Below are 23,787 nucleotides of genomic sequence, written 5' to 3'. Positions count from 1 at the left end.
ATGATTTTTTTAATTATTTCATTTTTTTGTCAAATGTAACTGTATTGGACATTGTGAGATTATTAACAAAAGTTGATAATCAATGAGATTTCACAAAATGTCCAATACATTTGTGATGAAAGACACATATGGATTAGTGCACCTGTTGGATTCTCAACAGTATCCATTCACATGCAACACTAATATTAGTCTGTCAGCATCTGGTGGCTCAGAGGTTAAGAGCGTTTCTCGTTTTGTAATTGCATTCTCATTACCATTCTTAAGATGCAAGAAGGGGATGATGAATGGATTAGAAGCGAGGATGTGGGAATCAAAGTGTAAAGTAAAATTGCAAACCCTCACTGGTGACTCCATGGATGTAATACCTTACTGCCCATAAGGGTCTGCAGTTAATCAATAATTTTTACACATCCTAATAAAAGCATTTCCGTGTTTACAATGTTTTTATGCAGACAGTTCAAAAAATGCATGTCTTGAAGACATTAGCACCCAACATTTTCACTGGAAATAATGGATGTTAACACTAGAGTTTGTGTATGATGATGACTGTGATCTCCTATCAGCACTACAGACAGTGTGCTGACCAGCTGCGTTACACTACGAGAACTAATCTTCTGTAAGTACTGCATGCTTAATTTATTTATTTTATTCTCAAGAATCCACATACACACTACACATTACATCCATGTGTTTGTTCATTCTGTGTTTATGTTAAATAAGCACCAGGACCTGTAAATCAAAATCTAGTTTCCTCCCGCACACACGTGGTTAAATGACAAAGGCTGACTTGTATAACACAAATTTTTTTAATAGTTAATATTGTTAATGACTATGGCCCCTTATATTTAACCAGTTGACATGTAGGATCTATTGAAATTCTGATTGTGTGTATTATGCTAAACTTATGTTTGACACTACATTCTCTCACATCATCAACCGAATGTAAATAACAGATGTGAACTGCCCCATTTCCACAGTTTAAATCATGCCAGATTTGTGTACTGTATGTCAGCTGTTGAAAATCACAAGTCATTGGAAAAGATTGACCTGATTTTATTAAGTGAGTGGGTCAACCCTGTAAAATAAATCCTAAAACCATAATGTATTCACACAATGGTGGATGTTAAAGTAAATAAGATGTGAAAAGCTTTGTAAAGCACCTACAGGAGACGTAAGGTTTAAGGTTTAATAGAGCGAGCACAGGCAGTGGTAGTTGTTATCATGCTTACCTTGGATACCTTAGCTTACTGTTTACTGACGGGCTGAGGTAGTGAGGAAACAGGAAGTAAGAAGGAGGTATTAAAGTCTGACACGCATCTGAGATCATGGATAAGTGCATCCATTCTGGACCTTTACTCACACTTCTGGGTCCACTCAAAAGGTTATTGACAAAATAAAACACTCATGTATGCCAGGGTATGTTTCTTTGATATTATATTTCTGGGTCACAGTGCGGTTAGAAGACAGTTAGAGCAGTCATTTTTATCAATGTTTTTCACTTAAACATCTTATGAACATAGATTTATACTTGTGAGGTATAGGCTACTGTAGAAATTCAATTCTTTTACCCTTTATCTATGTATGATATTTCTGTATGAGGATAATACATACAGAAACCATTTGTCTCTGTATTTGATAGAATAATCTTTCATTTGGTCATTGTTGCAGGTAACGCATTACAAGTAACGTGCATTTCGTAATAATATTACTTTTCTGAAGTAACAAGTAAGGTAACAAATTACTTTTTAAATGTACACATTAATATTTGAGTTACTTTTTAAAAAGTAATGCAAGTTACTTTTCAGTTTAATTAATTGGATTAAAAAAAGAACTGAATTAAACTGAACATAGTCACATTATGCGCTCTATGCGTACACGCCTGTGTGGGAACAGTGGGAGTCCGAAACTGAGGCGAGGCCAGAGCTCGACATTTTTGTGATGAAATATGCAATTTCTGAACGCAGAACTTTTCAGTCATAAAAAACACCAACAAGGCCTGAAAGAGATCAAGCCTCAGCCAAGATAAAGTAACTAAAAAGTAACGTAAGCATTACTTTCCATGAAAAGTAACTAAGTAACGCAATGAGATACTTTTTTGGGAGTAACTTAATATTGTAATGCATTACTTTTAAAAGTAACTTTCCACAACACTGATTATTGCACATGCACTCGTAAAATAAAAGTACTTCAAGAGGCCATAGAAGAACCATTTTTGGCTGTACGGTTTCATAAATAACCTTTAAAATCCAAAGAAACTTTATGTTTTGAAAAAAAGTTATTCGCAGTAAAAAATGATTATTTAGATTATAAAAAGGAATTAAATAATTTTTTTTTTTCTAAAAACTGAATGTTTATTTAACAAACCAAAAATGGTTTCTTTTATGGCATCGCTGTCAAGAACCTTATAAGCACCTTTATTTTTAAGAGTGTAAAAGTAAACTACATTTATATTCAACACTGATTATGGTTTCTCATACATCTTAATACATTACTATACTACAATTGTTTTAGAACATGAATAAGTGACCCTGGACCACAAAACCAGTCATAAGGGTCTTTTGTCTTTAAATTGAGATTTAAACATCATCTGAATAAATAATATTTCCATTTATTTATGGTTTGTTAGGATAGGATAATATTTGATTTGGCTGAGGGTGCAAAAAAATCAAAAAATTGAGAAAATCATTAGCAACAGATATTACTTATGATAATGTGCATTTTTTATATATTTACAGACGGAAATGTACAAAATATCTTCATGATTAATATCCTAATAATTTTTGGCATGAAATATAAAAAGTTCAATAATAAAATCAATACCCATATAATTTATGCGTTGGCTATTTCTACTAATATACCCGTGCTACTTATGACTGGTTTTGTGGTCCAGGGTCACATACAGTACGTGACAAAAGGCAAAATAAGTCCTATATACACTCTCAAAAATAAAAGTGCTTCACGGGGTCATAGAATCGTTAATGGGGGTCATATCGAATGACTTTAACATCCAAAAAACCTTTTTGTTTCAAAATAAAAGTTTCTTTGTAGTGAAAAGGTATGAAAGAAATGTCTCTTTCACTAAATGGCTCTTTGAGGAAAATGGTTTTTCTATTGCATCCCTGTGAAGAATTCTTCAAGCACTTATATTTTTGAGAGTGTGGCATTGACTAATTTGCATTTCATCATATTTCTATTATTTAAGGAAAACTCTAAAATGATCTTGAGTTAAATGTAAATACTTACAACGAACTTCCAGTTTGCATTCCACTACGTCCTCTCCGCTGTCATTGATTGCCTTACACGTGTACACGCCTCCGTCAAACGGACAGGGTTTACGGATCTCCAGAGTCAACACACCCTGATTGGTGAACATTCTGTACTTGGCCTCGTTTGTAAGGTCTATCTTGTTTTTGTACCATGTGATTTTAGGCTGAAGAACACGATGAAACATATTCAGTAAAAGTCAAATAAAAACATATTATCCTCAGGTTAGGTTACATTAACATTTTAACATACAACGGTTTTCGTCTAGGTTAATATACTAAAACAGAATGAAGCTATATATAAAAAACAACAACACTTTAAAGCAAAGTGATGTGATTCTGTCACACATGCCTACCTTGGGAATTCCTCTTACGGAGCAGCTTAGAGTAACATTGTATCCTGCTATAACCGAGCGACTCATAAGAGGATGTGTGAACTTAGGGGCTTCCGAAAAATCATGTTCTTTGTAAGAAGGATGTTTGTAGTCCATGCCTAAAGATGAGAATCAAAAGATAAACGCCAAAGTTTAGAGATCTGGCTGACACACAATGGCCATAAATACTGACGTAGATCAAATCAAGAAGCTTAAAGAAATGGTCACCTGTTTTCTGGATGTAGGCACTGTCTTTAGACATGCAAGGCTCTGGACTCAGCCCCACCATGTTTATGGCGTACACACGAAACACATACTCATTCCCCATGATCAGATCGGACACCACACAGTTCGTGCGACGGTACTGATCGTATACAGTATACCATTCCTTAAGAAAAAAACACACACATATAAACCTGCTCATAAATTGTGTTATGGAGATATTAACTGTACACAATGAGACACTTATTATTATAAAGCACAGCAGAAAAGAGGTGACAAAGGTGGTGAGGTGTCAAAAAACCGAATTGAAGAAAAAAATTATCCTGAAAATAATGCAGCCCAAATTTTACTGAGGGTTCCTCTGGTCATCCATTAATTCCCATAGTTTAGCTAATGGTGCAATAAACCAAAAAGACTTGATTCACATCAACACATGAACTGATCATAATATAATATACCTTAAATAATCTTTAGGTTGTTTAGAAATTAAGGTTTGTCTGAATGAATACCGTATGTGTAATGTGTAAATGTAAAAACAAATCTTATAAATAATCAGTGTTTCTATTGTGTCTTGTATTACAATACAATGAATAAAAGTATGTACTGTATTAACGGGTGTACTGTATTTTTATTATCAAACACCAAACCCACTGAGTTTATCCTGATGCATTTGTTTTAATTCTCATTGACAGATATTATGACACACTACATAACCTTATTTCCCTCAGTTATTGATCTGCAGCATATATAGTATACATGTGGTTACACTATGCCATCCACTTACACTGGGTAATCTACTTTACACAGTAATGTGTCGTAACATATTTGAAACATCGTCATGCGATTCTCAGATTTCTCAGCCGTTAAAAACAATCCCACTGTAAAATCGTTTCGTCCATTGATTTGGACAATGGAGAAAACAATGCAGGATCACTTGACATTTATTAAGATTGTCATTACTGTGTCAGTATGAGGACTAGTAGAAGCTGGTAAGTCACCTGTTCATGAACGCTCCCCTACAGCCTAAAGTGCTTTTATATTTAGCCGCACGGCATCTCCGGTTTCTGATTGAGATTGTACTGTGAAACCTGATAATCCGGTGTCTTCCTGCCTGCTGCTCTGGACACAGGCACGGCAACAGACTGGATCCAGTAACAATGCGAGGTGAAACCTAAACCGGGTGCTTTTTATTTAGCTGCTAACCTTAGTGGCTCAAGAGCACAAAGGGGTAAAGAGAGCCCCGTAATGACAGCACTTAAATCAGAGCAAGGCCGTGAGCTAAGATTACGCTAAAGGGGGTACAGGTGTCCTCGTTCGGTATGCACGGAGGGTCATATTGGAGCGTTTGGTACTGGATGTTCTGGATGCCGTTTTTCTCGGCCACAATTCAGTAGCGCTGGCCGAACTTGTGTCAGGGTAGAGGTTTGATACCTTGCCACTGATGAATAGTGTACATACATTGCTCAATTACAGCCATCACAAGCTTAGTGGCTTTAGATAGACTTTGGTAGTGGGGTAGGCTTAATAACCACTAACTGTTTTTTTAAAATACATTTTTACATGGGTTTGACTACTAACAGTCCCTAGCAGGATCTTTATTATTTTGCACTTACCATGGTTTTCTTGTCAGCCTTTTGGATGATGTAGCCCGTGATGTCACAGTTGCCATTATCTTTGGGGGGTTTCCACTCCAGTGCAACATTAAAGCCCCAAATATCCGCCAACTTTAAGTTCTGAGGTGGACCCGGCAGATCTTTCAGGAGAAGAAAATAAAATGTGGTTTGTCGTTTTGGAATTAGAAACGCAGTTGTCCAGACAGGGTTTATATTAATCCAGGACTAGGCCTTAGTTATATTTTGACATTTAAGTAGTTTTTACAAACATGCTTTACAAAAACTATACTAGTGTTCATCTTGAGATGAAACAATGGCACTGATATATGTTAAGATATGTCAGTGCAAGATGTTTTTAGATTAAGGCAGCTCAAACATGTATTTTAGTCTGGTACAGTGGCGGCGTTTCACGAAAACCTAGGGTATGGCAAAACTTCTTCGTACAAGAAGGCCATTCAAAATTTCAAATAACGAATATGAAACCACATTATATCCATATGTGTACATACTCCACCAACCTGTATACAATCATACTATGATTGCACGGATGTACACTTACTGACAACAATACGGAAGCAATACAAATGAAAAATAGAAATCATGGTTGTTTAACATGCTTTTCAAATGTTGTCATTCTTAACTAAGTGCAACTGCAGCAACAGATAAACTAAAACAAGATAATATCCAAACATACTGTAACATCCCTTCACAAATCTTTTCATGACAGCCGCCAATAAACACTTATAAAACACAATAAAGACTTTTAATGATGTGATAGAGCGTTATTTAACCCAGCCAGCTAACCAACTAAGACTAAAACACTTAATAAAACTCTTATAGTAAAACAGGGCTAAATGCAAAAACAAGTCTTACCTTTTGTCGTTGTGCGGTTTTTATTCCACAAGTCGCCATATTCAAAAACGCGCGCAAATAATTAATACAATTCACTTCGACTGCGCCCAGAATAAGAGAACATGTTTATTTATCCACAGAGAACAAATGATCATTTTACTTCTGGAATAATGTGTGGGGGAGAACCGTGAGTCTGTTTGAATGTTAAAACAAAAATAGGAGTTTACTTGCGAAAATAAAGATTTTAACAACAGTCAAGCTGCGCTGCAAGAACGCCAAGTTGATGACATCAAAGTACCGCGAGGGTGAGGCGAGAAATCATCGGAAGAGTTTGCTTTCAAACCGCTCTCCCGGCACGTTGATGTCATCCACATGTCAGTTCCTGTATTATAGCATGAAGTCGAGCACACGCGTAAATTATCCATATTAGTGATGTACCAATGTTCAGATATGTTCTACTGAAAATTTTTAACATTATTTTTAATGAGCTTCATTATAGCCTGTTGATTTCTGGTGTTTTGTCTGACTGCTATACGCAAACGCCGCCCCTGTACAAGGATACGGCCTGTATGGGAAACTGCCCCTCAGAATATTTACTATCAGAAAGGTGCTTGTAACTTACCCACAATCTGTATATTCACACTGGCCTTGTCCTCAACATTCTCAATTTGCACTTGAAGATCATATTTTCCAGAATCCTTCCTCTCTGATCTCCTAATGAAGAAGATGGAGTCGGTGTCGCTGTTCCTTACGCTGACCTGCTTTGGGTCCAGAGGTTCACCATCCTTTGTCCAAGTCACTTTAGGCCGGGGTTTGCCCTTAAACATAAGGTGGGTAAAGAATGAGTCAAACAAGACCTCTCATTGGTCACTCATTTTGCATGTCCAAAATCAAAGCTTGAAATTATCATCTGGACATAAAAATATAGATTGAAATAATTGACATTTGGATACCGTAAATCAGCGTTTCCCAACCCTGTTCCTGGATGCACACCAACACCAGTGGCGGCCGATGACTTCTTTTTTTATTGAGGCCGATTGATGCGAAGTTCGTCACGACATGTATGTAGCCCTTCATGTGTGTGGTTCCTTTTTTTTAAATATGTGTTCTGCACATCGAGAGATCCTGTGTGCGTCACGTGTCTTGTCAAAAAAAGTGCCAGCTGCATATGTGTCCAAAGGGTTTATGATAAAAGAGACGCTCACGTTTGCCAGAAACTCACATGATCTCATGCATAATGAGTTTACTGTTAAGGGAGTGTCTTGCGTGTATTTTGTGAACGTGAGCGTCTCTTAACATAAATGGTTTTGACGCGTGTGCAGCAGGCACTTATTTTGACCAAACACATGATGCACATGGTTTACATGACGCAACAAACACATATTTTGAAAACGCAAGCAACACACATGACACTCCAAACACATTTTTTTGAATTAGAGCCCCCCGGATGAGCAGTCATGAGCCGCCACCTGAATCTACTTACCAGCTCATTAGTAGAGACTCCAAGATGGAAAATAATAGGATCAGATGTGGGAGACATCTAAAATGTGCACTTCCAGGAACAGGATTGGGAAACGCTGAACTAAATATATACGCTGCCATTTATTGTATGTAATCATATATATACACAGTGCAGGGTACACACTTGTATATGGAGTATTCCCACTTCTTTATTAGATGGGATTAATTAATAATATTAATTTCATAATAATCATTACGCTAGGAAGTCAAGCAGCAAAGGTTAAGTGACAACACTGACCCATTTTGGAGTAAACTAAATATGTAAGACTAGTTTTACATGTGACTGTTTATTACACAGAGCGTTTAAGCTTAACTGGGCCAAATGGGGGCATAAAATAAGAGTATACCCACATCTCCAGACACCACTACACCACTACAGTTGAGGCCAAAATTATCAGCCCCCCTTATGAAATTAGACAAAACTTTTGATTTCTTCATGGAAATGACCACTAACAACAAGGGTTTTGTGGATTTGTTTCCAAAATAACAAAGACAAAATGTCCAGCTGGTCCACATTACGTGGGTTCCGAACATGGACATTCACTTTGAGCACTCGCCACAGATTCTCAATAGGATTGAGGTCTGTGCTCTGTGCGGGCCACCCCAGGACCTTGGTTTTGGTATCCTTCAGGAACTGTTGGACCAATTTCGATGTATGCTTTGGCTCATTGTCTTGTTGGAAGACCGAGTGACAACCTAAGGCTAGACTGCAAGCAGATTTCTGCATATTATCCCTTAACATGTCAACATAATTTTCTTTTTTCATGATGCCATGCACCCGAACAAGGCTCCCTGTGCCTGTGGCTGCAAAACAGCCCCACGGCATGATTCTCCCACCACCATATTTAACTGTGAGAACGGTGTTCTTAGTGTTGAAGGCCTCACCCTTTCTTCGCCAAACATAAGCAACATCCATGTGCCCAAACAGTTCCCGTTTAGTTTCATCAGATCAAAGCACAGAATCCCAAAACTCATCTCATGTTCACAGGCAAACCTCAGTCTGGCTGTGATGTGCCGCTGTTTGAGTAAAGGGGTTCTTCTGGGATGATGGCCCTGAAGCCCACCACAACTGTCAACTGAACAACTGTGTTCCTTGAAACATCAATTCCAGAAGAGGCAAGATCAGGAACAATCATCTTGGCAGATGTCTGGGGCATCTTGCTGACATCTCTGACTATTTTCCTCTCCAGAGTTCTTGAATTTTTGCGCTTATGACCACGCCCAGGTTTGTTTCGTACAGAACTTGTCTACTTGTACTTGTCAATGATGCAACGTATAGTGGTTCTAGACACTGTGAAATGCTTGAAAATGGCAGTATAGCCCCCTTATCATGAGCCTCCACTATCTTCTTTCTGAGCTCAAGACTGACTTCCTTTGTCTTTGGCATGGTGAGTAAAAGTAGTCTCTCCCAATAATGTGTTCAAGTGCCCTGTTCTTTGGAGTTCTTTTATGCTGATTAAATGCTCATGTGTTGTTAGGAAGCCAATTGACTGCACACGTGTGGTTTGAAAGTTTAATTAATTAATTAGGTGTGTTTTAAAAGCAAAAATTCAGATGGGGGCTAATATTTTTGACCACCACATTTTCACTAAATTTGATTTAAAGAAAGCCTAAAAATTTATTTTATATTTCAAAGTGTTCCAAAAGCTACTAAATAGCACTGGTGCATGTTTGATTATATCAAGTTTTATCAATGCTGCAAACACTGGAAAGATCATTAGGGAAATGTTCCAAAATTCCTGGGGGGGTTAATCATTTTGGCCTCAACTGTATTTATGAATATTTGTTTGGGTGAGCCTGCTGTGCACCTGTTTCCCACAGAGGTTTCACGGCTGCTGTTGTAGACTTGTGTAATTGAAAACCATCTGTATGTAGCTTCCCCAAATCAATTTCACCCACAGACCCAACTAAAATCATTGTGTTTACATAAAATTATCAAATCTATATAATGTTAAAAACATTCTGTGAAAATATAACCTTGATATCTTTTTTATTGACTAAGTAAGGTCATGTCAAAGATTATGATACTTGTATTTCACAGACAGGGTCACACATATTCACCTCTTTTAAACCATAACTCTGTGAGTTATGTGCATGTACTTTACAAAGGTCATTTTCTCACCTGAAAGGGGATTACCAGGTTTACAGTTTCTCCTACTTTCCTGATGATCGTCTGACGAAGGTTACGGGGGACCCAGATTTTGGGGCGCTCTGTAATGGATGAAAGTATTGTTTGTACAAGGTCTTGTTTGTATTAAACTATTTACAACATTACATGGCAGTGCTATGCTAGACTTTTGCTCTCGCCCTTTCTTGAACCTGTTCTGAAGTGCAATAAAATATTAAAGTCCCTGTAAAGTCAATCTTAAAATGTATTGCTGAAACACAACGCGCTACAAAGACTGTAAACCATATAGTACTGAATTGCCAGGTTAGATAGTTAAACAGTTTTTCACCACCATGTTCAAGTTCAGGATTTTTAGGCGGGCCTAAACGGGGATTTGATGATGCACTTGAGCCACCGCCCATGGCCCCGCCCCTAGATTTTGACAACTTATTATATTTAAAGGGTGGTGATGGCGCGGTGGATAAGACACACGCCTTTGGTGTGAGAGACCCGGGTTCGAATCCACTGTGATGCACCATTGTGCCCTTGAGCAAGACACTTAACCCCTAGTTGCTCCAGAGGCGTGCAACCTCTGACATATATAGAAATTGTAAGTCGCTTTGGATAAAAGCGTCAGCTAAATGAATAAATGTAAATACATATGAATTAAAGGAACAGTATGTAGGATTGTGGCCAAAACTGGTATTGCAATAACAAAACTTGTGGCTAAAACTGGTACTGCAATCACACAACTGGTGGCCAATACACAAAACTACAACATAAACATCAGTTGAGGGCTGCAACTCCACTTTTTAAATGACAATATCCTGGCCAGACCACTGTTGTCAGTGATATAAGTATTTGAAATGAAAATAATTTCTAAATGTCTAGTTACATATCAGGGCCATTTTATGATTAATTGATATACATTTCTTACATACTGTTCCTTTAATATAATATACATTTTTTTCCACCATTCAAATTTGGTTGGGTGGTTAATAACCAATTTTTCTGTGGGGTGACAAACTCAGAACACATTTATTATCTGACTTTACAGGGACTTTAAGATCTTTACTTGGAAAAACCATTTGCCTCATTATCACCATTATTATATTTAACCTTATAGGTAGCCTTATCTGCAGAGCAGACAAAGACATTGTTCAACGCCTGGTCATACTTGTAGTTTGGTTCTTTTGATCCGGACCAAAAATATATATATATATTTTTTAAAGTCCTGGTGCGCTTGGTGTTCATACTGGCATTTTATCAGCAAACCTAAAGATAGCGAACCTTAATTTGTAAGGATAAGGTCGGCTTTGATGACGCATTTTATGAGATGTAACTCTGATCATTCACAGCAATAACGCTGCATGCTGGAGTAAACGTGCTTATTTTATATGGAGGTATTATTAACAGCTCAGAGCTCATGAAGATATATAGGCCTAATATCAATAAACATTTTAATAACTTAAGCATTTTGTGCACTTTTTGCAGCATATGCTGGATGGATAAAATGTTAATGAGGCTCTTTAACTCTCCGTTGCTACACGTTTGCCCTCTGCTCATTTTGCTATTGCATACACAGCTCATCCTACTTTAAAATCAAGGACACGTCTTGTAATATCACATCTTGGTTTTGGTTCGTTGTGCTGTCTCTGGTCCAAGTGTTCATATATCAGTCAAAGAGTTTGTTTGGAAGCGGACCAAGATCCACCTTTCCAACGGTCTTAGTTTAAGGCTCACCAGAGTTTGGGTAGCAACATTCACATTTACTTAAACTACAAACTACCACCAGTGGACAGGCAAACACTGTAGGCAACAATTAAAGAATTAGTAACTTGAATCAATCCAGCCACCTATGTTCCATTGACATGAATGAGCTAACCTGAAATTTGAGGATTATTGCCTGCATCGACCAGGCTGATCTTATGAAGCACATAAGATCACATTTGTGTCTGTGACGTCTGTTCTGTCATTACTTACGCATGATTTCGCGGATGGTCACTGCCTGCTGTAGTGTGGCGGGAGGGCTTGGGCCCGCTATATTATATGCCCTCACACGAAACTGCATCTTCTCCCCAGTTGGCAGGTCACGGATGATCACAGAGGTCCTTTCTGTAAGACCCGCAAACGCAGGAACCCATTCATCAGCTACAGAGAAGAAAAACAAAAGATTTATTCTAATATCTACTGTATATCATTTAAATGTTATACATGAGATAAAAAATGCATTTCAGAATGAAAATATTATGCAACTCTATACAAAACAGTATGATTGTGACAAATAGAAACCTATTAGAACAGAAAAATACTAATCAGTATTTAACCCAGGTTTCAGAAAAAGCCCCTGAGATAGGATTAAAAGAGAGCAGCTTATCTGTCTACTGCAAGTGAGTAATATGAGCTCCATAAAAAAAATATAGTGTGGTCATTGTGAAATTTATTTAATCTTTTATGAGGTGGATCTCTGATATTTAAATATAGGAACAGTGCAAATTAACCTTTGAATTCACATTTAATTAAACAAGCGTTAACAGAACCAAGATCAGACTCATCCAGTTAACTCATGTTCAGATAAAGGGAACACATTTATAGTGCCAAGTCTTTTGAGGTTACGACTCAAATGTGGATTTTGTGATTACGGCATTGGATTCACATACAGTAAATGACTATACAAAGGCTCTCTATTCACATGGCAACCTTACAGTATGAGTGAAATACAGACAGGACTTTTTAAAAGGATTGTTTAAGAGATGTTTCTCAGAAGAGATTAGTGTCTTGCTCTATATAACCAATTTTGAAGGCTTCATAAATTATAGTAACGTAATCTGGACTCAAACTTGAATTTTGAACCTTCGCTAAATCTAAAAATATGATGTTTTTAAGACAATACACATGCAAACACACTTACAGCCTTCTTTGCAGTACTCAACCCCATAGCCATCAAGATCAGCTGCCCCGATCCTTTCTGGAGCTCTCCATTTCAATGTGATGGTGGTGTCACTGATGTCTTCCACACACAGGCCAACCGGCTCACTGGTAGGAGCTGTGGGCAGAAAGTTGAGATGGATGAGTTTCCAACACAGAAGAAAAGTTTAGTGTATCTGTTAATGCATTTACTATTTGTATTAAAGGGGACATATGATGAAAATGACTTTTTCCATGTTTAAGTGCTATAATTGGGTCCCCAGGGCTTTTGTCAACCTAGAAAATGTGAAAAATATCAACATAGTTTTGGTAAACCATTCTCTGCAAGCATGTGAAAAATAGGTTATTAAAATTCGTCTCCTTGTGATGTCATAAGGGGATAATACCGCCCCTAATCTGCACTATCCAACCACGGCATGGTCAATTAGTGCAGAGATCAGCTCATTTGCATGTTGAAGGACAGACCCAAAATCGCACATTTTTGCTCACACATAAAAAAGTGCCAATTTTAACATGTTATAATAAATTATCTATACAGTATTTTGAGCTAGAACTTCACATATGTACTCTGTGGACACCATAGATGTATTTGACATCTTAAAAAGTCGGTAACACTTTACTTGAAGAGGTGTTCATAAAACTGACATAACACCTTTATGATCATGACATGTGCCATGAACATGAAGGAGATTTTATGGACTTTATGACAACTGTCAATAAGTGTCATACAATCAATTATGTAATTTTTAATGCAAAGATGACATTGTTTGAGAAGTTCTTTGTTATGACAACTTGACATTAACCAAAACATCATCATGTGTCATGACATAACTGACCACTTGATACAAATTGAATGTGTCATAAAAATGTCATTAAGTGTTAATACTTTGTCATATTGTTTTATAACAACGTCATGAATTTGTTTTGTTCATAATGGATTTTTTTAGTTTCTTCCATGTTTTTAACTAATAAAATCATTCATTTAATAATAATAATTATAACAATTAAAATTGATAAAATTTACCTTAAATTACATGAAAACAGTACAATAATGGGTTAAACCATGCAGCTTTGTTCCATATTGCTGGAAAAAACGTTAGTTAAATCAATTAAATATTTTGTTAGTTTTTTCTTCTATGACTGAAAATTTCAGAACCTTCTGTGTGAAGAAGAACTAGTTCTGTTAGTTGTCAGTTTTTTATGTATTTTATGTGCATATAAATAAAAGTTAATTATAATCTTTTGACATGATTGTAACATTTTGTTAAGGTATTTCAAATTATTTGACATATATTAACACTTAAATGACATTTAAATGGTGGTTTAATGTCATTTTAACCTTAAGTTTGATAATTATTCTGCTATGTCATGTTTATGACAGATTTATGACATGATGTACTGGTTTATGTCAAGTTGTTATAACAAAAACATCTCAAACAATGTCATCTTTGAATTAAAAAGGACATAATTGAACAAATTACACTTAACAACAGCTGTCATAAATGTGCATAAAATCTCCTTCATGTCATGTCATGATTATGAAGGGGTCATGTCAATCTTATTAACACCCCTTCAAATAAAGTGTTACCAAAAAGTATTGTGAAATGTCCCCTTTGACAGATACCCCACATCCCACCTTACTTTAGTCAGCATTTTTATTAACAAACCACTCTGAATTTTTGCAGTGGTATACTAAAGATTACCACTGACAACAAGGGCTCTTAAGGTGTATTATGAAGGAAAACGTTTTACTCTAACTAAGCCATCAACATCAGTGATAGACTGGAAGAATTTTAGAATTTGTCTCTGTGACGTCTCCAGTGAAGTACCAGTGATCAGTGTCTGAGGAGGATAGCTTGATAGCCATGGAAACTATGTAACCAACCTCACTTGTGTAAATTATATCCATGCTTACCTTACAATAATCCAAGACAAGAATCTCAGACAAGAATAACTGACATGGCTTGAATGTGTCACAGTTTAACTTTGGTTTATGGTGATAAGGACCCCCTGAAGATAAACATGCTGTCTACTATGTTTTGCAAGAGAGCTTCGGTCTAGCATGTCTGTGCCATATTTACGAGACGATGGCACGCCCAGGTCAAGCTGTATTTACAATACAGAGTACCAACTTGAAAGCAAGAACATCTATTCATATCTAGCCAAGTTGGCTAGAGTCAAACAATTGCGGTTTAACTACACCTGCTTTTCAGATCTTGATACCATACATAAAAAAAAGTTTTTTTTTTAAACCCAGTTGGGCAAAATATGAAAAATCCAGCTGTTGGTTTAAATTTAAATTACTCCATATTTGACCCAACTCTGCATTTTGGATTGAAACACTCAAGTACATGTAAAAAACAACCCAGAACTTTCAGTGTATTGGGCCAATTGATTCCTATAAATACACTAAAGGTCTTATATGGACATGAACTTCTTGAAAAAAAAAAACAATAGCAAACTATATCATAAAGACTTTGCAAGCATAAAAATACTGTAAGACTTGATTGCACATGCTTTAGGCATTATGGTGTATTTAAGGTACACAATCATACATTTTACATTGTATGTGTGTTCCTTGGAATCGGATACACAACCTTTGCATTTCTAACCCAATGCTCAACCAATTGAACTACGGGAACACATTATCAAGTAGTTTTTTACACCACACCTTTAAATTATACTTATCAATAGACAACTGTGAATCAAGATGTCAAATGGACCAATATCCATTTCACTTAAAACCATACAACTTTTCAAATTCAGATAGGAATAATATGCATTGTTAGGCTCCACAAAGGACAAAGTGTTTAAAAAAGATGCCTACTGCCAAGAGGTTCAGGCTCTGGTTCTGGCTCCGGTGGGGAGGTAATTTCTGCGGGGGGTGTTTCTGTAGATTGTGCGCCCTCCTCTCCTGCAGGTGCTGGTTCTGCTGAAAGAACATCATCTGCAGGAGGAGCTCCATTGTCTCCAGTAGTCACAGGAGCTTCTGTACTGACATCAGGCACAGGTTCTTCTGGTAGAGGTGCTTCTGGTTTTTTGATGTCTGCTGGGGCAGTAGGTGGTGGCACCTCAGCTGGCTTCTTCTCAGCAGTCTTGGGTAACATAGGTTTGGTCATTTTGTCCACTGGTCACTTTGGTTTGATGTGGTTTCCAAATAGTGGCTTCTGAATAATCTCTGTGTGCGCGGTAACACCTGCTGTGATCCTCTGCTCTGGTCAAAGCAATGGTGACAGGACGAGCAACAAAGAAAGTAGTATGTCCTGCCCCCCTCTTCTTATTTGACAATGCAAAGACTGGACGCAGCTTAATACTGTGCTAACATGCCATTATTTATAGAGGGGGATGCCGAAGATAGTTTCCTAATCAGCTGTCTTGTAACGGACAACAGTCTATACAGATAGCAATGCTTTTAACACTGCTTACTAGAAGATTATCGGAAAGATGGGCCGAGCAAAAAATGAGCAGAAGATAAAGCAAGCAGTGGTCATTGTTTTAGATGCAGTACAATCCGACAGGACCCTATCAGAGCATTTTTACAGAACACTTCCTGATCTAGAGAAGTTGAAAAGCTACAGGCATCTGGAGTAGAATAGCACCCTAATGTGTTTTTTACCCTATGGTTGTGTCAAATATAAAAATTTTGTGGGTTCATTTAATCCAACAGTCCCCTTTTGACCCAATGAGTGTATACAGTACTTGTACTCTGTGTATACAGTACTTTGCATCTACTTAGCACAACCACTCAGCCCATAGCATTATACAACACAAGCAACTTGAGCAAGAGTTGGATCTTTTCAAAAATCATCAAAACTTAATCATCACAATACATGTTCCCAATGAATGTGTTGCCAATGACAGTTAGCCTACTGCATCTTCCTAAGTGTACTTTTAGTGACTAAAAGCATTCAAAAACCCTTGATTATGTGCCCTTGATTATACACAATTAAATATATCAATCAAAGCAGTTCAACTTACCAATTGGCACAAATGGCTGGGAGGCGGCACTAGGGCGTGACATGCCAATAGCATTCACTGCGTAAATGCGCATCTCATAGGCCACACCCTCAATCATTCTCTTGGCCTCATATGTGGTCTCTTTATAAGGGTCAAAGTTGAGTCTCATCCATCTGTAGCTCTTTGTCTTCTTCCTTTCCATTACATAACCTGATAACACATAAAATGTTCATTACTGTTACACATGTTTCTCTGAAATGGGACAAAATTGAACCAGGAGACTTTGTCACAAGACACAACAGATCTCACAAAGCCCATTTTAACCCTTAACTCAATTTTGACCAAATGCATAGTTACTGTGCTTTGGCTTTGTAGGGCAGTATAGTTACTATGAGGTCACTCACCTATGATTGGCTGGCCACCATTGTAGACTGGAGGATCCCATTGGACAATGCAAGAATCTTCACTGACGCTAAGGATTCTGGGAGCTTCAGGTGGGTCTGGCACATCTGGAAAGCATTATGAAAACTATCACAAAGGAAATATAAGCATTCTCCTTATGGATCCTCTTTGCAAGGGTACAGCTAATATTTAATGTTATACCATAGGCCTGTTGAAAGCTTTATTCTGATTCGCTGAGAAATGTTCCATGGGTGTTGATTATTTTTCTGCAAAACCGCACACCTAAACTGTCAAATGTCTTAAAAATAGGCAGCAGAGCAATGTTTGTAGTAACCGTGGAATAAGAGGAATAATTGGTCCTTTGAATTATAAGAAAATAATGCACACCCATGGTGTAACGGCATTCTGCTTCATGTCGTGCCGCATTACCACCTTGGGTGTGCATTATTTTGATATGTCTCATCGTCAATTATTCCTTACAGAACTGTAAAATGCTTATTTATGATTGGCCGGTCGCGACATTCCAAGGTATGTTATTTCGGGATAACAACTGCCTATAACTATTAAAGGCGGAGTGCACAATGTTTGAAAGCCAATGTTGATATTTGAAATCACCTAAACATCCACGCCCCTACCCCAGTAGAATCTGGACCTTGTTTTGATAGTGTCACAGTTGTAAACTGTGTTCTGTGTGTGTTTATTGTGTCAGTCACTGATCATCAGCATCACATGGACTCATCAGTTAATTACCTGCCTCATGTCACCAGCTGTTACCTATCACCTTGAGTAAAAAATGCTTTTGCTGCGTCCGAAAAACCGCCTACTACATACTATATAGTACGCAAAAAGCAGTAGGCGAGGCGAGTAGTATGTCCGAATACATAGTATTCGAAAAACAGTATGCGAAAAGTACCCGGATGACCTACTACTTCCGGTTAGATTTTGCAGTGTGCATACGATGGACGCTTCACTATCCCATGATGCCCCGGACGAGGAGTTATCCAACGAAGAAGAAGAGGCACGCGGCTGTTTTCGCGCTGAAATGACATGACGACGACGTATGTCACGTGATGTAGCAACATGGCGGATGTAGTACGTCCGAATCTCATTCATACTACCCGGATTCATACTATACAGTACCTACTGTTTTAACGCCAAGTAAGTAGGTACTTCATCTAATTCAGTACCTACTATACAGTATGCGGTTTTGGACGCAGCCTTTGTCTTGGTTTGTGTCTTTGTTGGATCGTTGTTCCATGTCACCGGTTGGCGGTTGTTTGCCATCTATGTTACTCACTGGAATGTCTACTGTTTGTACTGCTGTGAGTCTTGGTTATGTTTATTAAACTGTTTAACCTGCACATCCTTCTCATCATTTATACCGTGACAGATAGACCCGCCCCACACATACACAACCTCGGCAAGGATGTCAGTTAGTAGACACGCACCTTACTGCTGATTGGCTACAAGTGTGTTTCGGTAGTCGGCCAGACTCCCTTTTCCAAAGCATTTAACATTGTTAAACATTGTGCACTCCGCCTTTAACATGGACATTGAAAAGATGCTGCAAATCATTTTTGACAGGTTTGGTTTAATATTACACAAAAATAAATATGTATTTTAATAAGATATATGAAATTATATTTACAAATGATTAAACCAAATAGTGTGTTTGACTTTGAATGACTTAGTAAAAAAAGTAAACAGGTTTTCCTCGTGGAAGGTCTGAATTTGTTTAAAATCAATATTTAATGTTCCTAACCATACTTATGAGGTAAAAAACAATTAAATACGCGAGATAATGTACAGGCAGACGATTAACGTCCGGTCCTAATCTCACTGTTGGGGCTTTTTTCTGCAATAACAACCTGCTGCCTATACATTATCCATTAATTAATATACAGCTAATATATAACATTTCATTCTTAATTAATAAATGTAACAAACATTTTAAAGGTATTTTTCTTAGCGTTTTATATCAATATTTTGGACTGGCAATGTGGAAATTAGTTCCTAAGGTTTTCTTGTATATGTCTATATCATACCACAAGACTATCATGCACCTGTAGGACAACAGTCAGTCTGACAATTTGAAAAACAGGCAGAAACAGATCTAGACAGGATTGAGTTCAGTTTGTGACCAAGAAAGTTCATGACAAAAGACTTACAAGATAAGCAGCGTAATGATATCAGTTGGCAAGTGTTTCCATTCAAATGGGGTTTTAAGAAAGCTTACCAACAACTTTGACATTTATGTCGGCTGCGTCCTCTCCAGCAGGGTTCCTTACAATGACAGAGTACACGCCCTCATCCTGACGCTCCGCCCCCTCGATGGTAAAGATGCAATGACCTTTGGTACTCTCCACATGAACACGTCCATCTGTATCTGTTAGCACCTAATAAAATCACAATGGATTGTTAAAATAAGTATTTAGATCAGTCACAGGCTTTCACATACTCATTAACAGTAAATAAACTCAAAACCAGGCAATGAAAGAAATTTGAATTCGTTAGACACCACAGCTGTCTGAATGATCTGATATTATACATTACCTGATCATTACCTTGTCTAGTTCGTATAAAAGGTGCTAGGTCTTGTCAAATCCTATACCTTTTTCATTTTAGATTAATAAAGATGCACTTACCTTGTAGACACAGTATGCTAAAGAGTTGTTTTGTATATCAAGCATTTCAAGTATGCCCAGTGTTTCAAAGTGATGCTTTTATGTTAGAATATTTGATTTCCTTAATACAGCAAGACAAACCACAGTTAAAGTAAACAAAGAAGGAGATTCTTTCTCCAGTTTTCATTTCGAATCATTTTAAACTGGCCAAAACGAAACAATAATGCAGTCTGTGTCAGTAAAGACATTCACAGCCAAAGCAAGACTATACAAGAATAAGTGATTATGTACAAGCAGGTGGCGCTAGTGTTTGTAAGGCCCAAACTCACTTCACCGTCTTTCAATGTCCATGTTTGCGATGGTTCAGGATGCAAATCCCCTTCCTTAGGTCTAGCCTATATAAGCAGAGCAGAAGCCGTGAAGCCGTGGCAATCAGATCAAAAGCTAAGTGTTAGAAACTAAACTGTCAGCTTTCCATCTCAACACAAACCTACCAGTCCTACAGAACCATCACAGACTTTCTGGTTAAGTCTGAGAGATGTTACAGTACCTACCTGTTAAGGCTTTTACGGTCTAGCCCATATTCTGGAGCTCCTGTTACATTGCTGGACAACATGGCAAATCATAAAGAATTACAGTGCACCAAAAACTTTAAAGCAGATTCCTTCATAACACGTAATGTGTGCAGCAATGATTTTCTATTCTGCATGAGCTCAGCTAAATGAAGGTATTATGTGGTAACTGACCAGATCTACAAAGCTCTTTAAATGTCAATTTATAGACCATTCAAAAAACATAATTCATCATTGGTTCCCTCAAGAATTTTCATGGTTTTTTTCAGAATAAGAGGCTTTCGATTTATGAGTAAATGAAGGCTGTGGTTAACATCATTTTATTTTAATTTAATTTATTTTGAAGCCCATACATTTTATAAAACTGTAAGTTGCTTACTGTAACTGAAAGTTATTTAAAGCGATACTCCAGCCAAATATCTCAATTACCCCATGATTTACTCACCTTCAAGCAATCCCTTTCTCAATTTGCGTTTCGCCGTTTCTCAATATGCGTTCTTGTCTGTACTTGTGTTCTTGTGGACTTGTGAAACGTCATCAGTCGCGGCCCAAGTACTGTTCCAATTCAAAGTTCGCATCAAGCCCAAGTTCACATAAAATCCCCGGATGTGTTCTTGATCCGCCCATTTTATCAAGGATGCATCAGAGGAGACTTGTGTGGACTTATGACAGCGAAGTTTCCCACAATGCATTTCACGTCAGGAGTTCATTCTTCCGAGTCTGAACTTGCAAGTTCGAACTACGAAGGACACAAGTCCAAGTTCGGCGTACTTGGTTTCGAGAAACGGCTCGAGATACATATGTCTATCTTCTTCCAGGCAAGCACATTTGTTATGAGTTATTTTAGTAAATGTCCTTGCTTTTCCAAGCTTGTGTTTGTAATGCACATGATAGTTTCAAAACTTATATTTGAGTGAATTTGTGAATACCGTAGTATGATTGTGTGCAATCTGTGGTCTACACTGTAGATAAAAAAATTTAAATGTCCTCCAATAATGTCAACCACAGACTTTGTTTTACTTTAAAATCGAAAATCACAATTTTTAGAACATACAGGACATTTTTGAAGTCACTCATGGCTTAGAAATTCTCATCCAGATTTTAGGACTACAAAATAAAAAGCTAAAGTGATTGGATTAAACCAATTACAGCCAAATGTAATGAATCTACCTTGTCAGATTTGGTCCAAATGACAGTGGGTGCAGGATCTCCAGTTATCGGTACATCAAGTCGCAATTTGTTTCCTGCCACAACTATGATTGTGGACTCAGCGGTGCGACCCATGCAGTCCAAATGAATCTTAGGAGGATCTTAAATTCAGATAAATAAGAGAAAAGTGACAAGTCAAAAACAATGTAACTTTTTGGGCCCTATTTTAACGATCAAAGCGCATGGTCTAAAACGCACGGCACACGGTCTAATTTAACGACGGGAAAAATGGTTTGTGAAATTACGGTCGAAAAGGGTTGTTCCTATTCTTTTAATGAGTAATAGGAGTGTTTTGGGCATAACGTGCAATAAACCAATGAGAGTCTGAGCTCTCATCCCCTTAAAAAGCCAGTTGTGCTGGCGCTATGTCTAATCCCTATTTAAATGACAGACTTTGTAAACTGAAAAACTAAGCGGAGGAAGAAGACCCCCAGTTTAAGATTAATGTTAAATAATTGTGTAGTTTTTCACTTGTATTGAAATTGTTATTTTTTGATTAAAACCTTTTAAACCAGTTTTCTATAAAATAGATGGCTTTTAATTGCTGTACATGTATGGCTATCCAATATCATCAAAGTATGTAAGAAAAGGTTTGTACTGTAAAAATACTTTATTTGTAACGAACAGGAGATAAAGAATTTACAAGAGCCGTTTCAGCACCTGGACAGCGCCATGAGTTTTTTTTTAAGCATTACTTAAAAATGTTTCTCATCTCACCATATCCACAGGTACAGAGTCATCATATACAATAAATCCGTGAGGTAGCATTTAAAAAAAAAACATTTAAAAACAGTTGCATTTGCTTAAAGCAAAGCATTTATTAACTCACCAGGCTGCAGGTGAAGCAGCTCTTTGTGCCTTCTAACGTCTCATAAATGGTCCTCATTTATGTCCAAGAGACTCAATAATAATAATCTTTTACATTTCAATCCTTTAATCTTTCATATTTAAAAGCTTTTTTGTGCTGCTGCGCATTCATGTGTGTGATAAGCAAACCCGCGTTGTCGTCCCGTTTATAGGCGCATATTTCTAACGCGCTCATTAAATAACAAAAACACTACTGCGCCATTGACTTTAGACCAGGTATTTTTTGGTCAATGGCGTTGTCTATATTAGTTGCCTCAAAATAGCAACGCGCCAACAATGCACCTGATTTCACCTCGTTTTTAGATCAGAATGCACATGGGCGCAAAAAAATGCATTTGCTATTTAAACAACGTGGCGCTAAACGTGAAAATTATAATTGCGCCTGGTTGAAAATAGCAAAAGACACTTGCGTCGCGCATTGCGCTGGGTGTTTATGTTTTTAAACATCACTTTATTGAAAGTTAAATAAAATCTTTACCTTGGCGAGGAACAAAGTCAATCTTGACCTCTGCAAAGATAAAAATGATAATTTAAAGAACAATTATAGTCATTTAAAAGTAGTTAAGACATAACTTTGTCAACCATAAACAAGAGAAGGTACCCAAGAAGTTGAGCTTGGCAGAGAGATTGAAGGCATGTCCTTCAGGAACAAAGGTGTAGTCACCCTCATCCTCTGGCTTCACGTCATCAATGGTAAGTTTATGAATCCTACAAAAAAAAATCACAATTAATTAATGACCAGTCTGTGAAGACCCAGCTCAAGTCAGTGTGTGATTTACTGCTTTCTGCATAAAATCATCCTGCACAACGTAAAAAACATATTGTGAAAATATAACACAATGAATATGGTCATGACAAAGATTGAAATCAATATGAAATCAATGAGTGAAATTAAACTTTAGCCTGGATTACACACACACCTGCCAATGTGTGAGATATGAGTTCTGGCGTCAGGCTTCACCTCCACTCCATTTTTATACCAAATGCCTTTAACATTCTCATCAGAAACCTCACACTTAAACATAGCCTCGTCTTTGGCCTTCACCGTCAGGTCAGCAATGCTTTGATAGACCTCTAGCTGCTTTTCTAAAGTGTCAAAGGTCAAAGAGAACATGATGTCAACGCACATGATCAAAGATTCAACAAAACACAGACAGAAGATTTACAACTAAATGTGTAAACGCATCACATACATAACATCATTACAAGTGTAGTAGTAATGTATGTCCAAATCTCAAACCAACTAAAAAATATCATGATATTATGGTTTCACCAT

At 37.3% G+C, this 23,787-nt stretch overlaps 1 protein-coding gene across 1 annotated transcript in view; it reads right to left on the bottom strand.

Annotated features, from left to right (window-relative positions):
- Positions 1-23,787, bottom strand: part of mybpc3 (myosin binding protein C3) — a 48,995-nt gene that overhangs the window by 869 nt on the left and 24,339 nt on the right. The window contains exons 16-30 of the mRNA XM_065267682.2: positions 23,432-23,597; positions 23,113-23,219; positions 22,990-23,019; positions 21,606-21,745; positions 19,476-19,635; positions 17,242-17,346; positions 16,859-17,047; positions 12,864-12,998; positions 11,936-12,103; positions 9,968-10,056; positions 6,947-7,142; positions 5,473-5,612; positions 3,866-4,025; positions 3,620-3,756; positions 3,244-3,430 (exon numbers count right to left, since the gene is read on the bottom strand). Coding sequence (XP_065123754.1) covers positions 3,244-3,430; positions 3,620-3,756; positions 3,866-4,025; positions 5,473-5,612; positions 6,947-7,142; positions 9,968-10,056; positions 11,936-12,103; positions 12,864-12,998; positions 16,859-17,047; positions 17,242-17,346; positions 19,476-19,635; positions 21,606-21,745; positions 22,990-23,019; positions 23,113-23,219; positions 23,432-23,597 — 2,109 coding nt within the window. The remainder of the gene's footprint in view (positions 1-3,243; positions 3,431-3,619; positions 3,757-3,865; positions 4,026-5,472; positions 5,613-6,946; positions 7,143-9,967; positions 10,057-11,935; positions 12,104-12,863; positions 12,999-16,858; positions 17,048-17,241; positions 17,347-19,475; positions 19,636-21,605; positions 21,746-22,989; positions 23,020-23,112; positions 23,220-23,431; positions 23,598-23,787) is intronic.

This window comes from Paramisgurnus dabryanus, chromosome 2, assembly GCF_030506205.2.
Source record: "Paramisgurnus dabryanus chromosome 2, PD_genome_1.1, whole genome shotgun sequence".
NCBI classification, from domain to species: domain Eukaryota; kingdom Metazoa; phylum Chordata; class Actinopteri; order Cypriniformes; family Cobitidae; genus Paramisgurnus; species Paramisgurnus dabryanus.
Note: the sequence above shows the minus strand (reverse complement) of the source record. Positions and strands in the feature narration are given on the sequence as shown.